This window comes from Abrus precatorius, unplaced genomic scaffold, assembly GCF_003935025.1.
Source record: "Abrus precatorius isolate BTA unplaced genomic scaffold, Abrus_2018 Scaffold8, whole genome shotgun sequence".
Lineage (NCBI taxonomy): Eukaryota > Viridiplantae > Streptophyta > Magnoliopsida > Fabales > Fabaceae > Abrus > Abrus precatorius.
Window position 1 is genome coordinate 15,612,759 of NW_020874428.1, and position 26,150 is coordinate 15,638,908.

The 26,150-nt window shown below is 33.0% G+C and overlaps 2 protein-coding genes across 8 annotated transcripts; one reads left to right on the top strand and one right to left on the bottom strand.

Moving 5' to 3' along the window:
• Window positions 1–1,627: 1,627 nt before the first annotated feature.
• Window positions 1,628–20,570, top strand: LOC113846121 (kinesin-like protein KIN-7C, mitochondrial). 3 transcript variants are annotated; one of them, XR_003501634.1, is made up of 27 exons: window positions 1,654–1,990; window positions 2,125–2,222; window positions 3,539–3,628; window positions 4,464–4,516; window positions 9,437–9,502; window positions 9,578–9,631; window positions 10,332–10,391; window positions 11,220–11,298; window positions 11,568–11,635; window positions 12,351–12,413; window positions 12,534–12,638; window positions 13,163–13,267; window positions 13,367–13,474; window positions 13,563–13,709; window positions 13,924–14,106; window positions 14,281–14,451; window positions 14,676–14,912; window positions 15,033–15,173; window positions 15,260–15,376; window positions 16,486–16,536; window positions 16,648–16,695; window positions 16,767–17,009; window positions 17,176–17,391; window positions 17,487–17,922; window positions 18,766–18,855; window positions 19,757–19,821; window positions 19,908–20,244. XR_003501634.1 is itself a non-coding variant. In XM_027474052.1 (26 exons), the coding sequence occupies exons 1-25, from the start codon at window positions 1,758–1,760 to the stop codon at window positions 19,775–19,777; spliced, it is 3,378 nt and encodes a 1,125-aa protein (XP_027329853.1). In that variant the 5' UTR covers window positions 1,628–1,757; the 3' UTR covers window positions 19,778–19,821; window positions 19,908–20,570. The 3 variants fall into 3 exon arrangements, 1 of the variants encoding a protein (XP_027329853.1); XR_003501633.1 differs by having other exon boundaries at window positions 1,669–1,990; window positions 17,471–17,922; window positions 19,908–20,214; XM_027474052.1 differs by having other exon boundaries at window positions 1,628–1,990; window positions 17,176–17,922; window positions 19,908–20,570.
• Window positions 20,073–23,140, bottom strand: LOC113846122 (aspartic proteinase Asp1-like). Of its 5 annotated transcripts, none has more exons than XM_027474053.1 (9): window positions 22,781–23,140; window positions 22,077–22,194; window positions 21,767–21,993; window positions 21,347–21,580; window positions 21,087–21,225; window positions 20,792–20,986; window positions 20,638–20,710; window positions 20,447–20,534; window positions 20,075–20,359 (listed from the first exon to the last, which is right to left on the bottom strand). In XM_027474053.1, the coding sequence occupies exons 1-9, from the start codon at window positions 22,972–22,974 to the stop codon at window positions 20,254–20,256; spliced, it is 1,374 nt and encodes a 457-aa protein (XP_027329854.1). In that variant the 5' UTR covers window positions 22,975–23,140; the 3' UTR covers window positions 20,075–20,253. The 5 variants fall into 5 exon arrangements, with proteins under 5 accessions (XP_027329856.1, XP_027329854.1, XP_027329855.1 ...); XM_027474054.1 differs by having other exon boundaries at window positions 20,215–20,315; window positions 22,781–23,130; XM_027474056.1 differs by having other exon boundaries at window positions 20,215–20,339; window positions 22,781–23,130.
• Window positions 23,141–26,150: the final 3,010 nt, after the last annotated feature.

Consider the following 26,150-nt stretch of genomic DNA (forward strand, 5'->3'; position numbering starts at 1 on the left):
ATATGAAATTAAAAAATTTTATTTTTAAAGGATTTATTTAGAAATGGAAATTATGTTTTTAATTTTAAAAATTTATTTAAACCTTAATAGTTTGATTAAATATGTCATAATTTTTTTAAAAAAATTCTCTTTAAAATATTCCTCTAAAAATATCTATTCCAAACATTCTATAAATAAATTTTTAAAAATTCTAAATGCTTACTTGAGTACGTGGCAATGTGTTAATCAATTTTCAAATAAACTATATAAGATATTAGGGTTAAAAAAAAAAGTTAGACTCCTACATTTATGTATTAAATACATCAAATTAAATTTTTTTCAAAGTATATTTTATTTTAAGGCTTATTCTAATTTAAATATAAGTTTATATCCATTAACTTATTTAAATTTTTTTTATATATATTTAAAAGACTTTACTGTAAAATAAACTTTTAAATAAGCTAAATTAAACTTTTAAAAAAAGCAAAAAAATAAAAAAATAGCCTATATTAGATAAATAGGTTTAGGTTCAAATTTTCAATTCAGAAGTTAAGTAAAATTTAAACTCAGGCTATTTTTTTTTAATTGATTAAAATATGTGTATAAATTAATTTAAATAGACATTTTTGTTAAAAATGTGAAGATTCATTTTGTTTAACCTTTTAAAAGATAACCCCTATAAAATTTAAGCCACATTACGGTCGATAATCGCTAACTGAAAATTAAAAGCTTATAAGTTAACTCATTCAAATTTTTTATACACAAAATTAATTTTAGACTTGAAATTTATAAAGTTTTTAAAAATATATTATACTTAACATTTTTGTTTTTTTGTTAACTATGGGAAGGTATAGTGACAGAGACTCTAGGCTGTTTCCACCATACAACAAAGTTAATTAACTGGTTTTTGAATTTTTGTTTATTGATTGAGTCGAAAGGATCAATTGTCTATTAAGGACAGACAAAGGCTCTGTTTGGTAACAGACTTTTTAAAATCTGTTTTGGCAGAAAAGCTCGCATGCCAAAAACAGTGGCACTTCCTAAACAAACAAATGTGCCATTACCATACCTCATTATACACCACTTACTCCCACTTTCCCTTATTATTATTAAAGAATTAATCTCTAAATTTATCATTCAAAAACTTTCAAATGTACACAAATTTACTTTTGTTCTTTGGAGTTATAACTAAATATTTCAGCTAACATGTCAAATTTTTATTTTTAAGATTAACTTTAGACATTAAAATATAAAATATTTATCATACTTTTATAGTTTTAATGTAATAAATATTCTTTTCTTAAAAAATTATTATTTTCAAACATCAAACTCAAGTGAAAAACATTTAACTCTTAAAACGAAGTTAACTAATTGAATTTTAAAAGTCTAATGTAATTAATTTTTATATGTAAAATATAATAATTATGAGATTTAATTTGTTGCCATTAATTTAAATTCATTGGCATAATTTTTATCGTAACTTTTTATAATCTAACTGAGGCTCTTGTGTTATGATGAATTAAATAATGCGCGCTGCCGCTAAATTTGTTACGAACACATTTAAAAATTGCACTCTTTATTTAAAATTTTAAAGAAATAAAAATAATATAAATAAAAAATCAAAATAATTGGCGTCTTTTTGGAGGGAGAAGATACAGTCCAAACTCCAAAGCCTGCATTTCCATGGCCGGCACGTGACCCTTCTCTCTCTCTCTCTCTCATTCTCACTTTCTCTCTCTAAAACCTTCGACTTCGACCTCACCTCTCTGTCTCCGTCTATGTCCGGCTTCACCCGCTCCTCCCAAAGAGCCTCCGTCTCGCCGCTTCGGTCACGGAAGTCGCCGGCGGCAGCTACGAAACCCGGCGGAAGACCTACAACTCCGTCGTCCTCCTCGTCGGCATCGAGGCCATCTCCTAAGGCGTCCGTCTCTCCGTTGGCCGCCGCTACGGCGTCTGACGTCAGCAAGGCGAAGGAGAATGTCACTGTCACCGTCCGGTTTCGACCTCTCAGGTTCGTACGTTTCATTTCTTTGTGGACTTTTAGTGTGTGTGTGTCTTTTGAATTTGTATCTTTTTTTTTTTACTTTTTTTAAATTATATCATTATTTTTTAATTTCGTGGTTACTGTGTTTTCATTTTGGGCAGTGGAAGAGAAATTAATAAGGGGGACGAGGTGGCGTGGTATGCGGATGGGAATCATGTAGTGAGAAATGAATATAATCCTTCCATTGCTTATGGCTTTGGTTAGTATTTTTATTCTCTAATTACTAATTACTAATTACTGATTCTTCACATGTAAGTATTTTTTTAAAAACTCTGTTAATAATTATATTGCATTGTTGGTAATTATATATGATCATCCTTTCGTTGATGTTGGAAAAAAAAAGCAACGCTTTCATTTGAAGTGCTTTTGTTCCCAAAGAAAAAAACTGTAAATGGGCCACCTGACTTGTGGTCGGGGTCTTGAGGGAATTTTTTGTTTGGAAAATGGCAATTAAGTACGGCTTGATGAAAGAGTGTTCTATTTCTGTTTATATGTTAATTAATGGATTATCAAACTAATTTATCCCACATTTGGACAGCTATTTTTAACTTATTTTTATGGAAAACTTCTCTAATAAGTTTATTACAATAGGCTCGTTCTAACTTATTTGACTAAATTTTCACAGTTAAGCATGTGAATAATCTATCATTTAATAAGACCTTATTAAAATTTTACTGTTAATATACAAATTAGTTTGATGCTTAGTTAATCAACATACAAATTGAAAGTGAAAACAACTTGGCGTGAGCAGAATTTTCAGTTCATTTTCTATATAGGTTATCCTACCATCCATACATTACACGTGTGTTTAAATTAGATTATTTTGAGAAAACAACAGCTTTTTTTTACATGTTTGAATTAGCTTATTTTGAAAAACTATTCATTTTTCTTTTAGAAATTAGCTTATTTAAAAAAAAAACAATTTTTTTCTTTGGGTGTTGAAATTAACTTAAAAAATAATATTTTTCAGCATTTTTTGAGGAAGTTATAAAAAATTATTATTTCTCAAAGGAATTCATCCCCAAAATCACTACATATATTCTTTTTTCTTTATCTATATATTTGGAGGGATAAAGTCAATAGAACAAGTTAGAGTTAGACTGCCTTGTAGTCATGATCACAACTTAAAAATTTCCAAAATATCGCAACTTTATATTACAAAATGTCATAATATTTATTTGTGCCATTAAAGGTGTGTTTGAAAGAGCTTATGGAATTAGCTTTAGCTCTCCTAAGCTTTTTTCAGCTTATTTTAATAAGTTTCTTAGTATCGCTTATCAAAATAAGCACTTTTTAGCTTATTCCAAGAAGTTTTATGGTCAAATTTATAGTATAAGTCCAAGTATGAAACATATAGTTGTTGGTCCATGGTACAAACATATAGTTGAGAGTTGTGACTTTTAGTGGCTTCAGAATTATGTCAAACCAACATTGCTCAATTGCAAAGTACACGACTGATTATATTTATGCTTTCTTTCTCTGCTGTTTCTTGTTACTATATTTTTTGCATGGCAGATAAGGTATTTGGGCCTGCAACAACAACTCGACATGTTTATGATGTGGCTGCTCAGCATGTTGTCAGTGGTGCCATGGAAGGGATTAATGGTAATGTTTTTGCTTATACTTCGTGTATGCTGCTTAGTCTTTTTAACAAAGGAAGAAATTAATGGATTGAGGGCTTGTAGTAAGTTAATAATTGAAACAGGTAGCTTCTAATAAATTTTTCTACTAAGGTATTTGTCCTTTCCTTTCGAGTTAAAATTTGAATCTACTATAGTGTTTATGACATGTAATCTGTCAGCATGAGCAATTTAATACTAATAATCCCGATTGATGATGGTAACTTGGTTGGGGTATATAATCAAAGTTAAGAATAAAACTCCTGTTTCACTTGCTCATCTATACCATACAGTGTACAAAGCACAATACAGAGACATACTTATAACAGAAGTAAGTCAAGTACTTGTTTTCAGGTTCATATTGATACATAAAGTGGGTGAACTTAATGGTTGAAGAATATAGGTAGGATTATGAATTTTCCTCCTGCTCTATCATTTCCAACTAAAAACATAGTTTGTCATATGTGGCACAACTATATAATTTATGGTAAAGTAAGAGATTATGGTTCCTTGCCCAATCTGTTTACCTTTCTGGTTCCTTGAGTACTTTAAAGAGAGATGAAGGTCAAGATACCACACATTTTTTTCTCCTTTGCAATCTTTTAGCATCAATAAATAAACACGGTATTGCTCCATTAAACGATGGAATACCCTTCCACCTGCTATTCATATTCATAATTAAACTTTCGTGAGAAGGGATGGAATAGCCTGTCACCTGCTTTCATAATTTCTCTCTCTCTCTCCCACAGACTCAGACACACACAAACCAAACATGGCTCCGGATGTGGTTATTGGCTGACAATTGCTTTGCTGATTTGTAGGTACTGTTTTTGCATATGGTGTTACTAGTAGTGGAAAGACACATACCATGCATGTAAGTTAGTCTAACTCTTTCAATCATCTCTCTAGAAATTCCATCTTATGTGGCACCAAACTTTGCATAAATTTATTTCTGAGCTTTGCAACACGTTGATTGATAGTCCAACATGTTATTGATCCTACACATGGATTGACACAATCAGAAAGCAGCCAGACAAACTGGTGGAATGAGGCATATAGAGAGGAGAGAAAAGTGAGAAAAGGATTATCGAATGTTATGTGTCTCTTTTACACACCTCTATTGTTTATAATCACATAATACAAAAAATTAATCAAATCCCTAAAAATAAGGCAACGAATATCTACAAAGATATACACTAGATAATTGTGATATTTACAATAATTACTAAGATAATTAAGCTATCTAACATTCTTCCTCTAGCTAGAGCATATTTGTAATATGCATCAAGTTTGTTATAATATATTTAACCTGAGAGCTTGTAAGAGACTTGGTGAACTTGTCAACCAATTGATCATTGGAATTGACGAAGTCAATTATGTTTTCTTTAGCAAGCATCTTTTTTCTTATCAAGTGATAGTCAATCTTTATGTGTTTGGTTTATTAAAAAAAATTTGGTTTGATAGAATGTGAAGTGTAGCCTGATTGTGACAAATAAGTGTTGTCTCGTTAATGTCTCCTAATTTTATTCGATGGGGTAGTTGCTAGAGCCATATCAGCTCACATATGGCTGCTACTATAATGTTCAGCTTCTGCATTAGATTTGACTACTACATCATGCTTCTTGCTCTTTCATGAGTATTGGTTTCTTCTAATAAGAACACAATATGCAGAGGTGGATTTTCTTATAGGTTTTTACCAGGGAGATTTTCTTTGTCATGTGTCACAAGCTTTGCCATTACTTATGGCAAAATTTTTTTTTCTTAAAAGAAATCAAGCATCGCCACTGCAGGTGTGAAAGTTAGGAGATGTTGACGTGTATTAACATCTCTTAAGTTTTGCACATGCAATGGTTAAAAAAAGTACCACCAATCTCGCTGCATGAAGTGCGAGACTTGTGAAAAAGGAAAAACATGAAGCAGCTCTAGACCTTTAGTCTCATGCTTGATGCTTCCCGTCCTGGGGTGAGAAGAAGTACCATTCCTTCTCTTCGTAAGTAACCAATCCTGTAAAATGAAAAATAAAAAAGTCAAATTAATAATTAATTGATTTTAACAAATAAGAATTAAGGGTTATTAAATAAACAATAGAAGAATACCTGGAAGGTCCCAAGGATCCTACTTTTTGATGGCGATTTTGGTGATGATGGGAATGGTGATGGGTTGTGAGGTGCATTTGCGGCCATCACGCTCATGGAAGCGAGTAATCTCTCCAAGGGAGAATACACTGCCAACAATCCTGCCAGCCAGACCGGGAAGAGTCTCATCTTCAAGTTCCATTTCCGTTTCAATTTCCATCTCCATTCGTCTCAAATGATGTTTTCCCCTCGTAATTAGAATAAGTGATTTGAATGCGTTGCAATAGGTGAAGGACTTGATGAAGAAACAAGATTTATGCTTTTCCCTTTTTCAAAAAGTCTTGCACTCCATGCAGTGAGATTGGTATTTTTTTTTAATATGTAGCAAAAAAGCCTCAAGCAGGGAAATTCTTTTGAAATATTTAAATTTTAATAAATAGCTTTTTAAAAAGAATTAAAAAGCCCTTTATCTTTGTATAGTAGTTCTTGTCCTAGTGCATTTTTGATATATTGAAAAATATGCATCACAACATCCCAATGACTATCATATGTTGCATTTAGAAATTGATTTACCACACTAATAGCAAAGGTAATGTCAAGTCTAGTGACTGTAAGATAGTTTAGTTAGCCTACCAAACGCTGATATCTTCCAAGGTCTTTCTATGGCTACCCATGATTTGGAAGAAGCTTGACATTGGAATCCATAGAGGTATCATAATGACATCAAGCATGCCTGTCTCAATAGGAATACTTAGGGTATACTTACTGTTAGAAATATGCAAATATGGAAATATGTAATTATAGTAATGCTATAATTAGGGAGATGATATGCTATATTTAAGGAAATAATATTCCTGTAATTATGGTAATTAGGTAACTATAATATCTCTATAATTAATCCTTGTATTAATGCTCCAAGTATAAATATATGCTCCGGTGTGTAGTTGAGACACACGGATTCACTCAATGCTCTTTTGTTTTATTTTCTCTTAACACTTTACATTCAATAACAATAACACAGAAAAAAAAAATGAACTCCTTCGATGCCTAAGACAAATTTAAGAGGGTCCAAGTCTTTGTCTGAAATTGGCGTGAGAGATGTTTCTTGAGATGCTGAAAGCTAGTCACATTGTTGCTGGTGATAACAATATCATCAAAACAAGATAGGAACATTGGTGAAAGGAATGAATGGAGAATACAAAAGTGATGTGCCTCAAACTTGGTTGTGCCAAACTGGAGAGAAGTAAAATTGAAATAGTCAAACTAAGCCTGAAGGGACTGCTTCAGACCATAGAGAAAACAACGCAGTCAACAAAGTAGGCTACAGCAGTTGTTGTTGGTGAAGCAGGGGACTGATCAAGATAAACTTTCCTCAATTCACCATGCAATATGGTATTTAAATATTTATTTGGTGAAAAGGTCAATGATGAATGACAGCTGCGACAAGAAAGAGTTGGACTAAGGTAATCTTAGGATGGGTGGCAGGTCGCATGGCTTGAATGTATTGGAGGAACTTACTGTAGTCAGTAGTGGAATCCAAAGGGAAACTGTCGAAGGCCATGTTGATTTGGGCTTGAAACGGGTTGGCAGGGGAGCCTTGGACAGAGGTCGCATTTGGATGGGTTGCCAGTGTGAAAGTGCATCACTAGAAGAAGAAAGGATGCATGTGCACATACGGATGGCAGTGCATGAGATAAAACACCAATATTGTGGCAGTTTTGTTGGCAATGATGGCTGGAGGACGATTGGTGGGGTCTGCACTGGTCATAGTGACATGCTGGTGATTAGAGCAACAATGGTGGGGGTTTGGAATGGGAAGAAGAAAAATGAAAGAAGACAAATTAGGCCTGGGAGGATTAGAACCTAGTTCTTGATAGTTGATACCATATAGAATGGATAGAAAAGGGAGAAAATGATTATTGAATGTTGTGTCTATTTTACACACACCTCTATTATTTATAATCTTGTAAAAGTAACAAAGAATCAATCAAATCCCTAAAAACAAGGTAACCAATATCTACAAAGATATACATGAGATAAATATGATGTTTACAATAATGACTAAGATATAATTAAGCTATCTAATGGATGTATCACTATTTTTTTTTTTTATTGAGCTAGTTAGCACTAGGAGTAGGATTCTGGTATTTTTGTTATTTGCATACTGCATAATATTTTTATCCCCTTAAATCTTCTGGTTTGTTTGGGATAAATTTTACACAAACTAGTTTGATAAGGACACAACTTCTTGACTTCGGTTTGGTGTGTTATAAATGTAGGTGTGTTATAAATATATTCACATAATGAAAGTTCACAATGTTGGAGATTGATAAGTAAGCACCAAGTAACTATTAAGTTACATGGGCTAAGCATCTGCATCAGCATGGACTAGAGTCTAGGAGCTTGAGAAAATAATAAATCATAAAATGAACACTATCCACAAGAGCCAAAATTTAGAATCAAGTCAATAAACTTAGTTATGATAAGAAATATGTCTATATTTTTGAACCAACTGTTTCCCATTGTTAAATATGTGTAAATATGTTAATTAGGGAAATTCATATTGTTAAGAGAGAAAATGAGAAAACATGTGATGAATTCTGTATGTCTCAACTACACCACGGGTTGTGTATTGATATTAACAAGAGTAATCACAATCATAGCTACATAATCAAGAACAAATGTACTGTTACCTAATTACTATAATTACATGGATACTGTTTTTCTAAGTAGCATATTTATATATATTTAATAATTCCCCTCAAGCTGGAGTATATAAATCATATGCACTGAACTTGTCACATATGTACTTAATACAAGGACCTCTTACAGACTTCATGAATACATCTTCAAGTTGATCATTTGAATTGACAAAGCTTGTGGGGATAACTCCGGATAAAATTTTTTCACGAAGGAAGTGACAATTAATCTCAATAAGTTTGGTTGTTTCTGATGAAAAATTGTTTTGAACTGTATGTTATTTTTCAAACCTTCTACCATGAAATAAAAGATCAATTTAGTATTTTTATATGCACTTTGCATAGTGATAATGCTCGAGAGTACTTGGTGCATATGATTTATGTTTCAGTTTGAGGGGGAGTGTTTTAAATGTGTAAATATGTTAATTAGTGAAATAGTATCTTTATAATTATGATAATTAGGCAACCATATATTTTGTAATTATTTTGTTATCATTTTATGATATTATTATTATAATTATCAATATAAATATTCAGCCTGTTGTGAAGTTGAGACACGGGTTTCATCAATGCTCTTTCGTTTTTCATTCTATTGACACCCATCAAGAAAAATGGTATGTCTGCCGAGGACAATCAACTTCGATGATCCATCTATTTCCAGTATGCAATATTGCTCATCTAAGTAGATGTCATAAATAGAAATGTTAGGGATTAAAGATAAAGAGGCCTAGTCATATGACAACTAGTAGTAAATCATTAGTCATCTTCTAGAATTTAGCATGAAGCTGTTTCCTGAGCAAAAGAAAACTTTTCTTCTTTAGAATAAGGTAATTATTCAGAACAACAGTCTTCCTTTCTCTTTAAGGACTTTTTGTTGGTTGATTGTAGAGTAGTTGGGGCATCCCTTTGAAATTATATATATATATATATATATATATATATATATATATATATATGTATGTATGTATTTTATGTTTCCAGACCTGTATACTTTCTAAATTTGCTATATATTTTTCCCAGGGGGAGCAAAAGTCACCTGGAATTATACCACTTGCAGTGAAGGATGTCTTTAGTATTATACAGGAGGTAAAAAGTTAAGTTTTTTCCAAACTTGGCTCTAAATCCTTTCATATCCTTGACAGGTTGTGTTTGCCATTTCAGACTCCTGGACGAGAGTTCCTACTACGTGTCTCATATCTTGAGATTTACAATGAGGTCAGCATCATGTTCTAATACTATGTTTTATTGACCTTTCTCATCTTTGTGAAGCTTGTTATATACTTAAACCTATATTGCAGGAATTCATCTTTACATTAGCGAGAATGATGGCCAGATTAACTCCACTATTGTCTGAAAATAGGCCTAGGCAGCATGGACACAATCTAGATTAGTTATGGCCTTGAAAAGGATAAAGAAATGAATTTTGTTTAAATGGGTGGCATAAATTCGATATGAAATGAAAACAAGTGACATAGGATGGTATCCATTGTCATCAAAAGCTTTTTGGTGGACCATTATGTCAAAGTGATCCTATTATACTAGTAGAAGCATATAAGTTTGAAAACAGATAAATTAAATGTTGCAAACAACATATTCACAAATATTCCTTGTGGTGGACTACATAACTTCTGCAATGATTTATCTTGGTTGCATCTGTCGTCACTTGTTAGGGAATATAAGCATAAGGAAGGTGTGCTATGAAAATGAATTAGTTCAAATATCTATGGCACAATGTTATCTTCAAGTTGACTTGCAAATGTAAACCTGATTATTGGAACTATTTATTTTATATTTTGCTCCCCTCCCCTCAAATATTTTGTAATTTAGGGCTACAGGCATGAGTCTATGATCTATCCTTGGCCATATGGATTTATCTTAGAGTATCGCTTTACAATTTTATGTGCTCTTGTTGTAGGTCATTAATGACTTGCTGGATCCAACGGGGCAGAATCTAAGAATACGAGAGGATGCTCAGGTATTTATATTTATTAATATTGGATGGTGAGGATGCTCAGGCATTTATATTTAATATTGGATAGTCAAGACTCGAGCTGGTCATTCTGTCATTTGTTTTCTGTTCTTGATGTCAACAGTAGTTAGCCAAGAGTCTTTTGGTTTTCTTTTCATTTTTTTGAAGTACACTTTGTTGTTAGTTCCTTTTTCTCATTACAAAAAGTTTGACTTGGTGAATTTTACCAAGTCAGTCTATCGTCATCTCTGAAAGTTTGATTGTTTGCTTGTTTTATAAGGTTTAAGTAGGGAAGGAACAAAAGAGAACTGAGGCACTGAATAATAGGATATTACATTGATATGGTGTAATCAAACGTGATTTTTGACAACCATAATTTTAACAGTTGAAAGGTCCGTGCACTTCTAATTCTAGTATGAAGATAGTTTTTAAGCAATCCTAATTCCAGTGGGAGATTGCAGAGATCAATAAATGTGACAAGGGTCATCAATTAAATAAATAACTTGAAAAAATAAATCAATAACTAGAAATATGTTCCATGAGAAATGCTACCAGTACACTTTCTTCAACACTATTATTGGGTGAATTGAACAGAGTTCCACTAAACAAAGAGTGGACTCAGGTTATTTAGTGGGACCCACATGCAATTCACCCAATAACAGGGTGTGTTGAAAATTGTTAAAAGGAGTATGTTGCAAGCACTTCTCTGGGTTATACCCAAACATCTACTGGTACTTATTTCTCTTATCTCAGACATTGCTTAAGAAGAAATGATATGCCATTTATATGAATCTCATAATGACACTACAAGGTATATAATGGTAATGGTTACAGGGTACTTATGTTGAAGGAATCAAAGAGGAAGTTGTGCTATCCCCTGCTCATGCCCTTTCTTTGATTGCTACAGGAGAAGGTATAACAATTTCTTTTATGTTTGTCTTCTCTTTGTTCTCATTTTAAACTATTAGTAGCATTCATGTTTAAGTTTTTCCTTTGCAATGCTTTCCTCGATGCTCCAACGGAAGCAAGACCATCTTTTGCACTTAAAAGTTCCTGCCTACTGCAAATTTTATGATCTTCTAAAAGTTATTTATGGTTCTGAATGTTCTTTTGTCTTGTTTCGTTAGATGCTTGTTTCTTCGAATTAATGCATTTTAATGTTCATTTTCTAAAATAATGCAGAGCATAGACATGTGGGTTCAAATAATTTCAATCTAGTTAGCAGTCGAAGCCACACTATTTTCACCTTGGTATGTCAGAATATCTCCATAAACCATGTGTTCATGATTCAAAAGCATGTTTCTTTGTGATTTAGCATACTGAATATGAATGTCTGATTGGCATGCATTTAAAATTTGTTCAATATTTGATGTTTGCTAATAATATAATTTTCTATATGTTGTTAAAATTCCTTATTAGAATACTTGTCTATATTCATTGGCAAAGTAGTGTAGCAGCCGCAACCATACAATTCTAGCTTTATAGTTATCTTCTGCCTCTTATCTATTTTATAGCCTCTGAACGGCAGCACCTGCTTTCTGAATAATTGATCAGAAAATGGTGAAATGGTGGCAGTGGAGAGGAAGCACAGACTAAATATGACTTATACATGTACATATGACATTTTAAAAGCTATGGGCGTGGGACATCAAACAACTATCATATAACACAAAACTAAAATAAAATAAAAATTAAAACATATGTTAAATTAAAAGAGAAAATCAATATTACTATAAATTAGCATTAATCATAGTATACTTAGTACCATAACTTTTTGTTGCTTCAGAGTCATAGTATTCATGAATTGCTTTAATTGCATTTGAGTAGCTATATGTTAAAGTTAAATGCAATTCATTATGAGTGTGTTTTAACCAATCATAACATACCAGGAGGATTGCACCTTATTGTTGTTTCTATTTCTTTATACAGCTTCTACCCCTTTACTGATTACATTGTTTCTATCAGACTATTGAAAGCAGTTCACGAGGGGAAAATATAGGGGAGGAGGATGTGACCTTGTCCCACTTGGTAACACTATGAGACCAGGATTCCTGGCATTATAACCTACTATTATAAAACTCCAGTTAATGCCTCAAGTGTTCTGTTTATTACCACTTCTAAGAGCTTTTTTGCCCTTTCCTTTTCCAGCACTTAATAGATCTTGCAGGGTCTGAAAGTTCTAAAACCGAAACAACTGGTTTGCGGAGGAAAGAAGGTTCCTATATCAATAAAAGCTTGCTTACACTTGGAACGGTAATGATATGCTAATTTGTAGTTTGTCTTATATTTTTCAGAAATTTTACCATAACTGCTCTATTCATCTAGTTTTAAAATGCTAGTTTTTCTCTTTCCTTGTTTTATACATAATATGTAGTTATTTCAAATGATAGTTGCCATACCTGTTTCTTGTGCTTATTTTTGAGGTTAGACTGGTTTGTTAGCTTATTAATATAATAATATGCTTTGTCTTTAGCAATAGTCTTGGTAATAATTTGTTTGAGTTATCTGATTATCTTCATCAATCCTTTCTTAGCCTTTAAAAATCCTTATTTGACCCCCATGTACTGTGAATGATTAAATGAGTTACTTTCTCTTACAATTGTTTCAAGGGCATCTCAGGGAGTGGAGTAAGCAAGGCTATGCTGAGTTAGCTCTATATTTAACAAACTATTTGTGGATGTGCTGATGGTTTATATTCTCATGTTGTCTAACAATCTCATTCTCAAATTCCATCTAGTTGAGTAATTAAATTTCTCTATCTTGTTTCTGCATTGCAGGTGATTGCTAAACTAACAGATGGGAAGGCAACTCATATTCCTTATCGAGATTCAAAGCTTACTCGTTTGTTACAGTCATCCCTTAGTGGCCATGGGCGGATTTCTGTTAGTACAATTGCTCTTTGAATTTTCTGCTAGTTTTTGTAAACATTGGCATGGTTAGCTAATGTTTGAAAATAACAACCTATGGTTTGGTTGTTGAAGCTCATTTGCACAGTTACTCCTTCCTCTAGCAGTAGTGAAGAGACACACAACACGTTAAAATTTGCACACCGGAGTAAGCATGTTGAAATCAAGGCTTCTCAAAATAAGGCAAGTTTATGTGTAATGCAGATAATGTTATAATTTCTAGGCAAAATGATTTCTTGCTATTAACCTTTAGCTGATTCCCTTGTACTAGATTATGGATGAGAAGTCTCTCATCAAGAAGTATCAGAGAGAAATTTCTGAGTTAAAACAGGAGCTTCAGCAGTTGAAACGTGGCATGGTTGAGAATCCCAATATGGCCACATCTTCACAAGAAGATCTGGTTAATTTGAAGCTTCAGGTTAGTACTGTTGCATTGCATATCTTGGATGATCTTAAAGGTGACAATGTAATTAGTGGGAGATTTTAAAAATTTACCAGAATAAAATGTTGTGTCTTGAATCTTAACCAAATGATAATTATCTTCCTCACTGCACAACTGATATCTTCAATTGGTATTCTGTGAATCTGTTTCTTCACTTCCCCTTAATAAGTATTACTTCATCATGTAATAGCTTGAAGCTGGCCAGTCCAAATTGAAGTCAAGATTGGAAGAGGAGGAACAAGCTAAAGCAGCATTGATGGGAAGAATTCAGCGACTAACAAAGTTAATATTAGTTTCTACAAAGAATGCAATGTCATCAAGCATTCCTGAAAGGCCTAGCCATAGGCGAAGGCATTCTTTTGGGGAAGATGAGGTGTTTTTTACAAGCATACTCCAGTTTGTGCAGCAGTCAATTATATGCTTTGGAGTTTGATCTTTTAATTAATGTGCTGTTTTACAATACAAATTTCCAGTTACTTGGAATGGCTGGTACAATTGTATATACTGTTTGCGATGATGACAAATGTTTGTCCTCCTGTGAATGCAGCTAGCATATTTGCCAGATAAAAAACGTGACACCTGGTTTAATGAGGGCACCGGGAGCCACACGTCAGTTCCTTCAGCAGAAGAAAAGGATGATGTTACCAATTTAGAAGAATTGGGGAAGGATTATAAAAGGAGCAAAAGGCGTGGAATGCTTGGTTGGTTGAAGCTGAGAGTAAGTTAATATTAATGTATATAATAATCATACAAAAATTACAATCCAAAAATCATAGGTAGCTGTAATTAAGATTTACATAGGAAAGATTATGGAATTTCTGCCAACCTGAGGTTTGTGCAAACTTGACTTGACGATTGGTATTGGTCTACATAAATTTTATGTGAAATTTAGTTTTTTAATTCTTATATCCAGCTAACAAACAGTACTTGCCTCTAATGCAGAAACCTGATAGTCTTGATGGATTATCGTCAAATGCTGATAGTGAGGGCTCTGCAAATGGGTCACCTGCATCTGCTTCAAAATCAACTCCAAACAGAGTTACGCTTTCTGACATGAAAGATTCACGCAGGAATTCTGTCAGCAGAAAGGATAATGCCTCAGCTCTTAATTCTTTTCCAGGAAGAACTCAAGCAGGTGACTTGTTCAGTGTAACTGTTGGAGGTCGTCAACTTCCTCCGGTGAGATCTCAAATACGAGTGATCAATGTTGCTGTAAAGGCATACATGATCCATGTATCTTGAAACATGAGTGAGTCTTATGAATGTGAACCATTATTGTGCCGAATGACTTTCTTGCAGACTGGGACTACTGTTACAGATCAAATGGATCTTCTGCGTGAACAAGTAAAAATGTTGGCTGGAGAGGTGGCATTGTGTATTAGTTCTCTGAAAAGACTGTCTGAACAAGCAATTATCAAGCCTGAAGATATCCAATTACAAGTGAGTATTTATTTAAGATTGATAAATGAAGAACAAATTTAGTTTTCATGATAAAATTGGGTGTGATATTTTGGTGATAATGACAGGCAGACATGCATAAGTTGAAGGGTGAAATTAGCCAAAAGAAGAATCAAATCCGTATCCTGGAGCAACGGATGATTGGATCACTTGGACATGCACCAAGTAACAGTGAAATGTCGCAGGTAATTGTAAAACTAAAATATACTTAAAGCCGCCTTATAAATACAGCTATATTTGGTGAAGAACAATTGAAAGGCTTATATTTCGAAACTTGTAACATCTTGCTGTTTTTTCATGCTATATAAATTTGCATTGTGTTATAAGTTTAATACCACCAAATATCATTATAGGAGTGATTGGTTAAATCCCAGAGTTTCATGTTATAGCTTATAATACATTAATTATGATGAACAATAACAGAATTTTATCTTAATAAAGTTTCTCCATGGATTTTTCTTTAAACTAGTAATTGTCATCATCAACCCCCACATCCTCATTTCATCCTTGCTTTCTCAAATTCAACATGATATTGTGGTCTTCAATCTCCTCTATATACTCTTACCTGTCCACTTAAACTTAAAGTCAATGTAAAGTTGAACTTAGAAATCTTGGGGAGTTAGTTTCCATCTTAAAACCATTTGGCCTAGTGTAAAGTTGCCGAGAGGATATATATACGGCACTGAATCTAGGCAGATGATGCGAGACTTTCCAACACCCTCCTCCACAGATGCCTACCAAGCCAGGTGATGCACAGAAAAACTGATGGAAACCCCATCCACAAACAACAGAAATGGGTCTGGTACTGTGTTAGGTTTCAACTGCAAACCAATTGGCCATAAGTGAAGTCACCCAACAGCTATGTAAATAGTATTCTGTAGTTGATGCAGGTGATGGGGGACTTTCAAATAGAAAGGGTGTTACTAGACTACTTTTAATAGAAATTCCTGTAGTTAGCCGTGGTCTTTAATCCAATGGGTACCACTTCTGCTATTTGATTAGGGTATCCCTATCTATGCTCAACCACTGAGGACGTGCCGATTGATTTTCTCTTTTTCCTCATGAGAGACCCTTCCGCATTTTTTCTTTCGGGTAAAAAGATAAGACCCATCGTACCCAAGCTTTAAATACAAGAATTTTCAGTAGTTTGTAATGACTTTTCTTTTTGTTCACAGGGTTGTTAATGATAGCTTATATTCCAACGTATTGACATAATTCCTTTTTTTAAATAAAACAATTGGAGTATGTTTTATTGGTATACTTCAACTAACACTTTACTTAATCTGTAATGTAGGCTTTATCCAAGCTTACTAGTGAGCTCAATGAAAAAATTTTTGAACTTGAGGTTTGTTGTCTTACTCTTATGCACTTGTTAGCTTTAGGATGGTTTCAATTTCATTTATAGCATAAATCTGAGTATTATACTAAGTGTTCTCATTTTAATTGAGCATTCAAGATCAAGTCTGCAGATAATAGGATACTTCAAGATCAACTACAGTTGAAGGTATATTACGCAATTGTATGGCATTTTAAAGGGACTTGTTGCATTTCCTGACATTTGCAAAAATCTGACAGAATTCAGAGAATGCTGAGATGCAAGAGACAATTATTTCACTAAAGAAACAGATAAATTTGTTGCTCGATAAAACCTCAGCTAATTCTCAGCAGGTTGCTGATGGTGAGGCCGATTCTTCTACAGAGATATTGGGAAAGACTGATGAAGCATGGCCAGTCAAGAACTCAAATTCAATAGTTTCTCAAGCACACTCCAAGCAAGGAAGTAGTGAATCTATTATAAATTCTCAAATTCTTATGCAGGTCATCTCTTTTCCTCCCTCCCTCTCTCTTTCTGGCACCTTGTGCAGAAGGAAACTTAAAAAACTACTGTTGGCATCATAGATAATCATGAGAACTGATTCCTATATTCTTTTGGCATATTTGCATTCATAGAAGTGATTTTCTTTTCTACTATTAAATTGCACAGGCAGCTGAAATAGAGAATTTAAGGCAAGAGAATGTGAGATTGTTTGAAGAGAAAGATGGGCTTGAAATTCAAAGCCAGAAGCTTGCAGAGGAAGCTTCATATGCAAAAGAGTTGGCAGCAGCTGCAGCAGTTGAACTCCGAAACCTGGCTGAAGAAGTAACTAAACTTACTTATGAAAATGCAGAACTGACTGGTGATCTGGCAGCTGCAAAAGAGGTCTCTTGCAAATCTAACTTTTCTTCAATATCTTCCTTATATGACTGCAAGCAAAATATTAATAATAGTTTTCAACGAGATGCACAATCGAAAAGGCTGGGGAATGAAGTTCTTATTGAGGAGTTGCAGAAGGACCTTAATGCTAGATTCCAAAGAGAAGCTGCATTAGAAGCAGCTTTATCTGTGAAAGATGAAATAGAAGCTGACTTAAGAAGGACAGTTGATGAAATAAAATACCAAAAACAAGATTTGGAATATGAGCTTGCAAGCATGCGGATGCTGGTAGCAAAGATGAGAAAGTCTGGAATTAATGTCGAGGATAAGTCAACATTTCTTATGCCCATTGATATACAAACCAAGGTTAAAACTGGACTTCCAACATCTAATGGCTACTCTCATAGAAAACAGTACAAAGAGGATGAGACTTTAGGAAGCATTGAAGATATGATTGCATTAGAAGAACTGAGGGCTAATTATGAAAGCGAAAGAAGAAGATGCAATGAACTAGAAAGTCATATTTCTATATTGAAGGTATCTTATTCTCATTTTCACATTTCATATTTCATCTTTGTGCCATGATAATATTATTCATGGCCATAATCTGCACCGATTCTGGTTGACCTTTTAGGTGACCCTTTTTTCGAAGAAAGAGAAAATTGAGATAAGGTAGATTGGAAAGGAAATATCAATGAGATGTACCTTCATGATATAATTAACTTATATAGAAAGTTCTATAAATCTATAATTAATGTGAATACTAATTTCTATCAAGGAAACAGAACTAGTAAAAAACATGGATATAACCTTTCAGTGAGGATAGGTCGGACTACAAGTGCAGCTGCTAGATATGGCTGTTAAAGAATGGGCTTCAAAGTCGATGGGGCTTAAGGATTCTATATGTTATGTTTGGAATTTAGACATTGAATTAGGGAAAGATAGATTTTAAAAGTGAAAAAATAAATGCTTAAATAAATCTATTTGCTAAATCTCTAACAGAGCTTAAGGTTGTCAAATGAGCTTAAGGTTCTCAAATGGCCGTGGTAGGAATTTTCAAAGAAGACTATGGATCGGCAGGAATAACGAATATGGCTTACGAAATTCAGGAAACTGTTCATCTGTCTGGTTTGATTAGAAAGATTCAAATTCCATAGAAAATAGTTATAGACAAGTGCTAGTTGCTTGGTATTTTAAACTTGATCTCCCTAGTTGCGACCTTCTATGTGCACTCATGATAGATGTTCATTTGAAGAGTAGGAATTATAAATAGCACAGAAGTTTTAATTTCGAAGGTGGTCATATATCTCACATCACATAAGCCTAGACTTGGTTTTCTGATTGCAAGTGACATCACTTTTAAGTTCAACTACGAAATAGGGTGAAGATATCGATGCTCTGGATGTTATGGCCCTTGAGGAGCTTCAAAACCTTCATATTGAGGCAATAACAAAGATTTGCCATGCAAAGGTGACATTTCATACGTTCCTTTCTTTCAAAATTAAATTGCTATTGCCAAGTCCTAATGAATCTCATTGAGGTTGTGCTTCTGCCCGTAAGATTTTGATATATATATTTCCGAGTCATTTTTTGTACATTTATGAGCCCATTTGTTCCAGCTGTTTTCATGTTTTTTTATATTTTGAAAAAATGACTTTTAAAAACTTAGTTTTTGTATAAGCTGATGAAAAAATCATAATCTAAAAAATATCATTTTTTTAATCATTTTGACAATTTTCAAAACAAGAAATTATTACTCTCTTAAAATAAAAGCGTTTTTAAAATTAATAAACAAAATATACCATTTGCATTTTTAAAATCTCTAAAACATAAATCACTTTTTGATACATTAATTTTTAAAGCTTAAACAACCAGTCCCTATATCCTGGAAAAATAAACATTAGCTCTCAGTCTTAAAGAAGCTTTCTTACCGGCTTTTAGTCCCACTGCTTGATGCTAGATATATTTTAAAATTGACTTTCTAAAATACTTTCTAATACCACAAATCATGTTTTATTTACAACTGATAACTTCCTTTATCTCCTGTATGTCGAGACATTTTCTTTTGTAACGCTGGTTGCTTAATTGACAATTATAGAAGAATATCTATATCATGAATTTTCAATGTCTTAAAAGGCTGCATATGTTGAGACAAGTCATGTCAATTCCAAATTATCGACTTTCATTCACCCGTTTATGAAAAGGAATTGGTATTTCAGGAATCAGGAAGAAAAACAAAGGACATGCTATCCTTGTTTCTTATTCAACAGTTGTATTTTGAGCAGTTTTCCTACTTGTCTCTTATCTCCTGCCTAATAATCTCTTATGACTAACCTGTCATGGCTGATGAAGGTTATTATACAACTTGCAGTATGCAAATCAAAACCTGTAGCTTCCTACAATTGGCTGCTGTAGTATTGCCACGGGGTTTCTGAAGTTGGTATCAAGCTATAAAATTATGCACTCCGTGAATTATATTCCTAATTTAGGGTGTTTTAACTTAATATGCACTTTCATTGCAGGTACCGTATACTTTGTACTCCTACAAACTACTGACAATCACCTCTCAACCGTCCTTGTGCTGTTGTATGTAAGCAGTGAAGGCTTATTCTCTAGTTTAAGTGAATAACTACTTGCTACTGATGGGAATTGAGGCCCCTATAGTTGATTTTTTCTCTAGCAAGGATCAGTAACTCAGGGCCTTGAATGTTTTAAAAGTAGTCATTTACAAATTCATCAATTGAAACTTATGAAGCATAAAATATTGTAAGCTGACAAAACAAAAACAGTATCTATGTATATATGTTGTAACATATGTAATTATAGCTGCTATCTAATGTACATCCGAGTATCCTCTGCCCAAAAAACTCATTGGCCAGTTGTTACTTCATAAGATCCTGTGCACTGATCCCCAAAGATACCCAAATTGACTGCATATGGGGGTGGAAAATTACCTTCAAAATCACGATCCACACTGTTACAGGAAAAAAATTTCTTTACAAGACATTAAGACTTCGGCGATCACAATTACATGAGAAATCACAAGAGATAAATGTGTTACTTGGGAAGCCTATCACAACTGGAAGAAACCCATCCAATCTGCTGTTTATCGTTATCATAAATCACCATTTTATCTTGTAGAGAGATGTCTGAGAGCAAAAGAAAGTGTATTACCATCAAATTATCAAATAAATTAAAAAGAAAAGAAACAAGTGGAATTGCTTGTGTTTTGTTGAATTTGGCATGCCTTACCTCCTATTATGTTAAGATTTTCTAGTCCTACTTCAGTGCCATCTAGAATTCCCAAGCAGACATTGCCATGTTTCTAGAAAAGTACACATGTAAGACAATTTCATATTTCCCTTCTACCGAGGCAGAAAAGTTTTTCATAGTCTTAGATGCTCACAGTGACAATAAGATAAGCTTCTGGTGATAGATGCATCAGCAAATTCTTGGCTTTTGTGAAGCTCAATGCTATGGGCTTGAAATACTTCTTGACATCACTTAAAGATTTGAAAGACTTTGCACCCTTCCAACAAATTGGAAGTGATGGATCCTCGGTTGCTCTTTTCAACAGGTTTCCCTTCAAATCATTAGTTACCTGAATTATGGATCAATGATTATTAACTGAAAATGGGGCACTAATTATCTTTAGGCCATATAAGGCAATTAAAATTTATGTTCTGTAGTTTCCATCTTACCAAATCAACAATAGCTTGATAGGCCTGGGAGTTGAAGTATGTGTAAGAGCTCCCACTATCAAAGATAAGTTCAAGACCCTTAACAGTAGTAGCCTTTCCATTGAAAAACAGCTGTGCTGGTCCTGAGCTGTAGTGTTTTCTGAAGCAATGACTGCTTGTAAGTACTCAAGAGTGGCAACAGATCATACATGTATTAAACAAAAACATCTGACAAGGAGCAAAATCAACAAAAAAAAAAAAAAATCAATTTTAAAACTTACTCCGAAGAACTAGGCAGCATGGGTATCCAAACAATTCCTGAAGAGGGAATGAGATCATCTCCAAAGAATAAAAACCCTCCTCCTTGCCCACTCAAGCAGTGGCCAGCCACATTGCGGATCAGACCCAAAGAATGAAGCTGAGACAAAATGCTTGCTCTGCCGTTGCCAAGGCCAAGGACTCCAGCTGTAGAAGGTGGCGAAGTAGGACCTAAGTACTTCTGATCATATCCACACCTAGCCATGCATTAGACAAAGAAACATTCAATTATTCAGAAAGGTGAATAGCAAACTTTAGTTGTAAAGCCATGGTAACTTCTCTCCTGTGAAAAGCAAGCTCTCAATTCTGTTCTGTTGCCCTCTTCACTATTAAGCATAATTCACCATCAATTCCACTTGCGAGGATGGAAACAGAACACTCACCCAAAGGCTATCCTCGGCCGCACCACTGAGCCATTGGTGAATTGAAGGGGAATGTAGTCTCGGACCAGCACACCCAGAGATGATCCATGATCTGCATACTCAACCTCATAGTCACATTGGTCATCTGGGGTAGCACAGTTATAGTCTGTTGATGAGTGCACTTCAGCACACAATTGGTCCACACATCGCACAAGGTTGTTGTTGGGTTTATAAAGTTGGTTACGAGGCTGCAAAGATTGATGACACCAGGTGAAGAACTGATGCTCAAAACGAACAATGATTTGTTACAAGAGACCAAATCTAAGCGTACCTTGGTGCACCCTTTACATGGTGCATCACACTGAACCCAGGTGAGGTCGCTACCTGAGTCAATGTCAAGGTCATAAAGCTTCGGGGGATAGCCAATGTTGAGGGACACTGTGTAATGCCTGCATGAAGAATACATATATTTTTCATGGAACCTGTATAATTTAAATATGACAATTAAAACCAATTCACTTTAGTAATTCAACATATCATGTTTCCTTTTATTCCAAAGCTTGGGTAAATAAAAATTGACGTTTTGTATAAGAAGAGATGGGGTCCAATTTGAGAAGCTTTAAAAGGAGGAAAAGAAAGGTTAAAGGGTTCAGTCAAATCTCTAAAAATCAGAAATTGAATGGTAGGTAAAACTCAATGAAACAGCGGATAAACTCGATATAATCTGAAAAATCTAAGAGAAATGATCAAAAAACTAATTTTAAGTTTTGAAGAATTGATCAAAAACAGAATCCCATTTTTTTTAAATATGGGAAACAGATAAGAATGTTTTAAACAAATTAGCACCACTCAAATCAGAACACGGTTACCAGAACAAAGCTAGCCATCCAAAAGAGACAAAAAAAACAAAAGCAATTCGATTATACTAGAGACCAAAATTGAGATCAAAATGAACAATAAGCAAGTTGATATAACTTGATGAAGAAGTTTGAAACAAAACAGAGTCCAAAAACTCAACATAGGATTACAACATACCCAAGAGGGTATACATTCCCTTGAACCCTGAAAACAGCTGAGGAGCGAAGGCGATGAGTATCAAAAGATGGAGTGGTGGGTTTCTTGGCTTTGAGAGGTTGATTGGCAGCTGAGAAAGCGGGTGGGAAAATGGCAGAAAAAAGTACAAATAACAAAACTGTGTGCAAAACTATTCCCCTGCTTTTCACACCCATCTTTAGAATCAGAGATGCGGAAAAGGTTGCAATGATTCAAGGAAAGGTTGACAATGAAAAAAGTGATGAAAACCAAAATGAAATGGAATGAAAAGGGAAGGTTTTGGACAGTGAAATTAGAGCATTCTCTGGCGTGTCTGTTTTCTAGCTCAAGTTTTGGTCGGGTGGCAGTTGGCAGATACCAACATGATTTAATGCTTCATCTCTTTTTTTAAAAATTGAGAAAGAAAAAAACATAGTCTTTCTTTTTATTTAGTGCTGTATTTTTTAAAAATAAGTATTTTTATTATATTTTGAAAAATTAAAATTTATAATTGTCTTCTTAAACTTCAAACGCTGTGCATTACGTTTTAAGGAAAAAGGATTAATTTTGGGTATTATTATTTAAAAAATTATTAAATTATTACTTTTTCAAAACTAATTCTCTAGGGTGAATTTAGCCCTATGTCAAAAGTTTCATCAATGTTGTCAGGAAAATTATAATTTTTTTAAAAAAATAAATATCACCATAAAAAATGCAAAAGATATAGGATTGTACCAAGTCTCAGAGGCACAAAATTTGCAATACTAAACAAAGTTTTTTTTGGTAAAACATGGTGTAAACATATGGAATTGATTTAAGTTTCATTATTAAAATTGCAATACACTTAAAATATGTCATTATATGCGCAAAACTTACAAACATTTGGCTTTATCTAGTTATACTTGTAATATATCACTAAAACAGTGCGAAACTTGCACTTTTTTTTTTATTCTTGGGTTATTTTAGTATAGGTGAATTCTTTTGTTCAATTTTTTTATATAATATGGGATGAATTTTGCATTTGAAAAAAAACAGAAAAACAAATTTAAAAGACTACTCATACAAGGTTAGTTCTATTTAATTTTTTATAACATAGTGATATATTTAATTTATAAGTAAGAAATTAATTATTATTGTTAGTTTAATTTAAATTAAATATGTAAATAAATAATATATTTTTTTGAGAAATAAATAGATTTTTGTTGGAATTTATTTATAGTAGTCATACTTTTTTTTAAATAATTTTTTTTTATTTGTAAAAATGCAAGATAAGTGAAATTGTTATTATTGTATATTGGAATGGTAAAATTATTAAGAAAATGAAAGAGTGAACTTTGATAAATAAAAAAGTGATTAGGATAAAACGATGATAAAATTTTGAAGCTAGTATTAAAAAGATAAATTCATTTAAAACTTAATTTTATCATAATTGCATTATTTTAAAATTCATTTTATGTTTTTTTATTGATGAAAATATTAATAGTACATATCTTTGGAGACATGTAATGATGAAGACATTGATTGTATGATAAATGCATATCAACAAGTTGGTGGAAGTGTTATTAAATTATATGTAAATGTCGTGAAAGTTCATTAATTCCGTTCTAGATGTTGGGCTTAAATTTATTACTTTCACAACCAAGTGATAAAAACCTTTTGATTACTACAAAGATAAACTTGATATTTACAAACCTGAAATAGTAATAAATTTATTTATTAGTATTGAAAGTTAAGAATTTGTTACAAGAAAGGAATTAGAAATGATGATAAATATGAAGACTCAAATTATGGTGATGATAGATAAATTTTGTTAGATAATTCTTTTGATACTGATGTGAAAAGAAATTTGATTCCCACTTAAATATACCACAACAAGAAACACAAGGAAGTACTATGAACAAATGCTAAATACTGGTTTTTTTTATTTAATTATGTAATTAGTAATGAACACGGTAATTTTGTCGTATTTCATAAGAGAGTGAAAATCCTTTTTAGAATGTAATCTCGCACTATAATTATATTAATTGGAAACATTCTGATGAAGTTTATCCTAAGCCTCTTGAATTTCAAACCTACTAGGATTAGGACGTAATTCAAGCTACAAAACTCAACTCAAAATTGAGTATTTAAAAAACGAGAAAATTTTTTATGTTGTGAACCTTAATTTTGACTTAAGAATCACTAAAAAAGGAGTTGTAAATCATAAGATATGAGCAAAGGATATTTTGGTCACAATTTGGAGTTTGTTTGGAAAAAAAAGGCTATGAACCCTAAAATTTAGAATTGAGAAAAACGTATTGATTACCTTGAGAACTAAATAAGACGAAGGAATTATGGTAGGGATGGTGCCACAAATAAAGATTCTTGATAAGGCAAAGAGATTGCCACAAGAATGAGTGAATTCTTGATAAGATTAATGATTGTAAGGAAGAATCCTAGCAGAGAAAAATACTCTCTATAATCTGATTTCAATTATGTAGTGTCATGTAATATAATTTTCAACTGTTTTAGTAAAATTTAGTTTAAGAGTTTGTCCACATGAACTTGACATATTAAAGACAAAAACTAATCCCTTTAACACAAACATGATGTATATAGTGGTTAAGTGGACATATAATAACCTTAAGTGCTCAAGTCTTGTTGTAGGCAATAATATATATTTTTACAAAATACTAAAATAAATAATAATAATAATAAAAAGTTTTTCAACTTCATATTAAAGCTTTGAGCTCTTCTCCGCCCTCCCATTCCAAGTGAGCTATGCATGTGTACACTTTAGAATTCAAGTGTTGAGCTTCATCTAGCTCTTGTTGTGGGCCCTCTTAAGCCTTGTAATGGATCTCAGCCTCATCAATCTTAGAATTTTACAAGACCATCAAAAGCAGATTAATTGCACAAAAAGGCATTGGCTTATAATGAGGAAGGGTGACGATATGGATACATGACCATAAATCTTTTAGAAATATGGAGACCTTAATAATGGAGACAATTTTTGTCATAAAATATTATTGCATATTCATAAAAATTAACACAAAGCTTTTTCACACCAAGTTCGTTGGTATTACATACAAAAACCAAGTTTTGATGTTGAAGAAGCATTTATTAGCTAGGCACTTTGATAAGTCTCATATTTTAGTAGTTGTTAATGTATATTTTGACACTTATTTGCTTTCTTTTCACATAATTTACACTTAAATTTTATGCAATTTATATTTTAATGCATTTAAGTTCAATAACTTTATTTTAATTTTGTCAAATAATAGAAGATGATTGATGTACTTCTCTTGTGTGAATTTAGTTAAGGGCAAAGACTTGATAATGTATTCACATTTATAGCTTATTATATCTTCAAAATATCCTTCATATGTCTTAT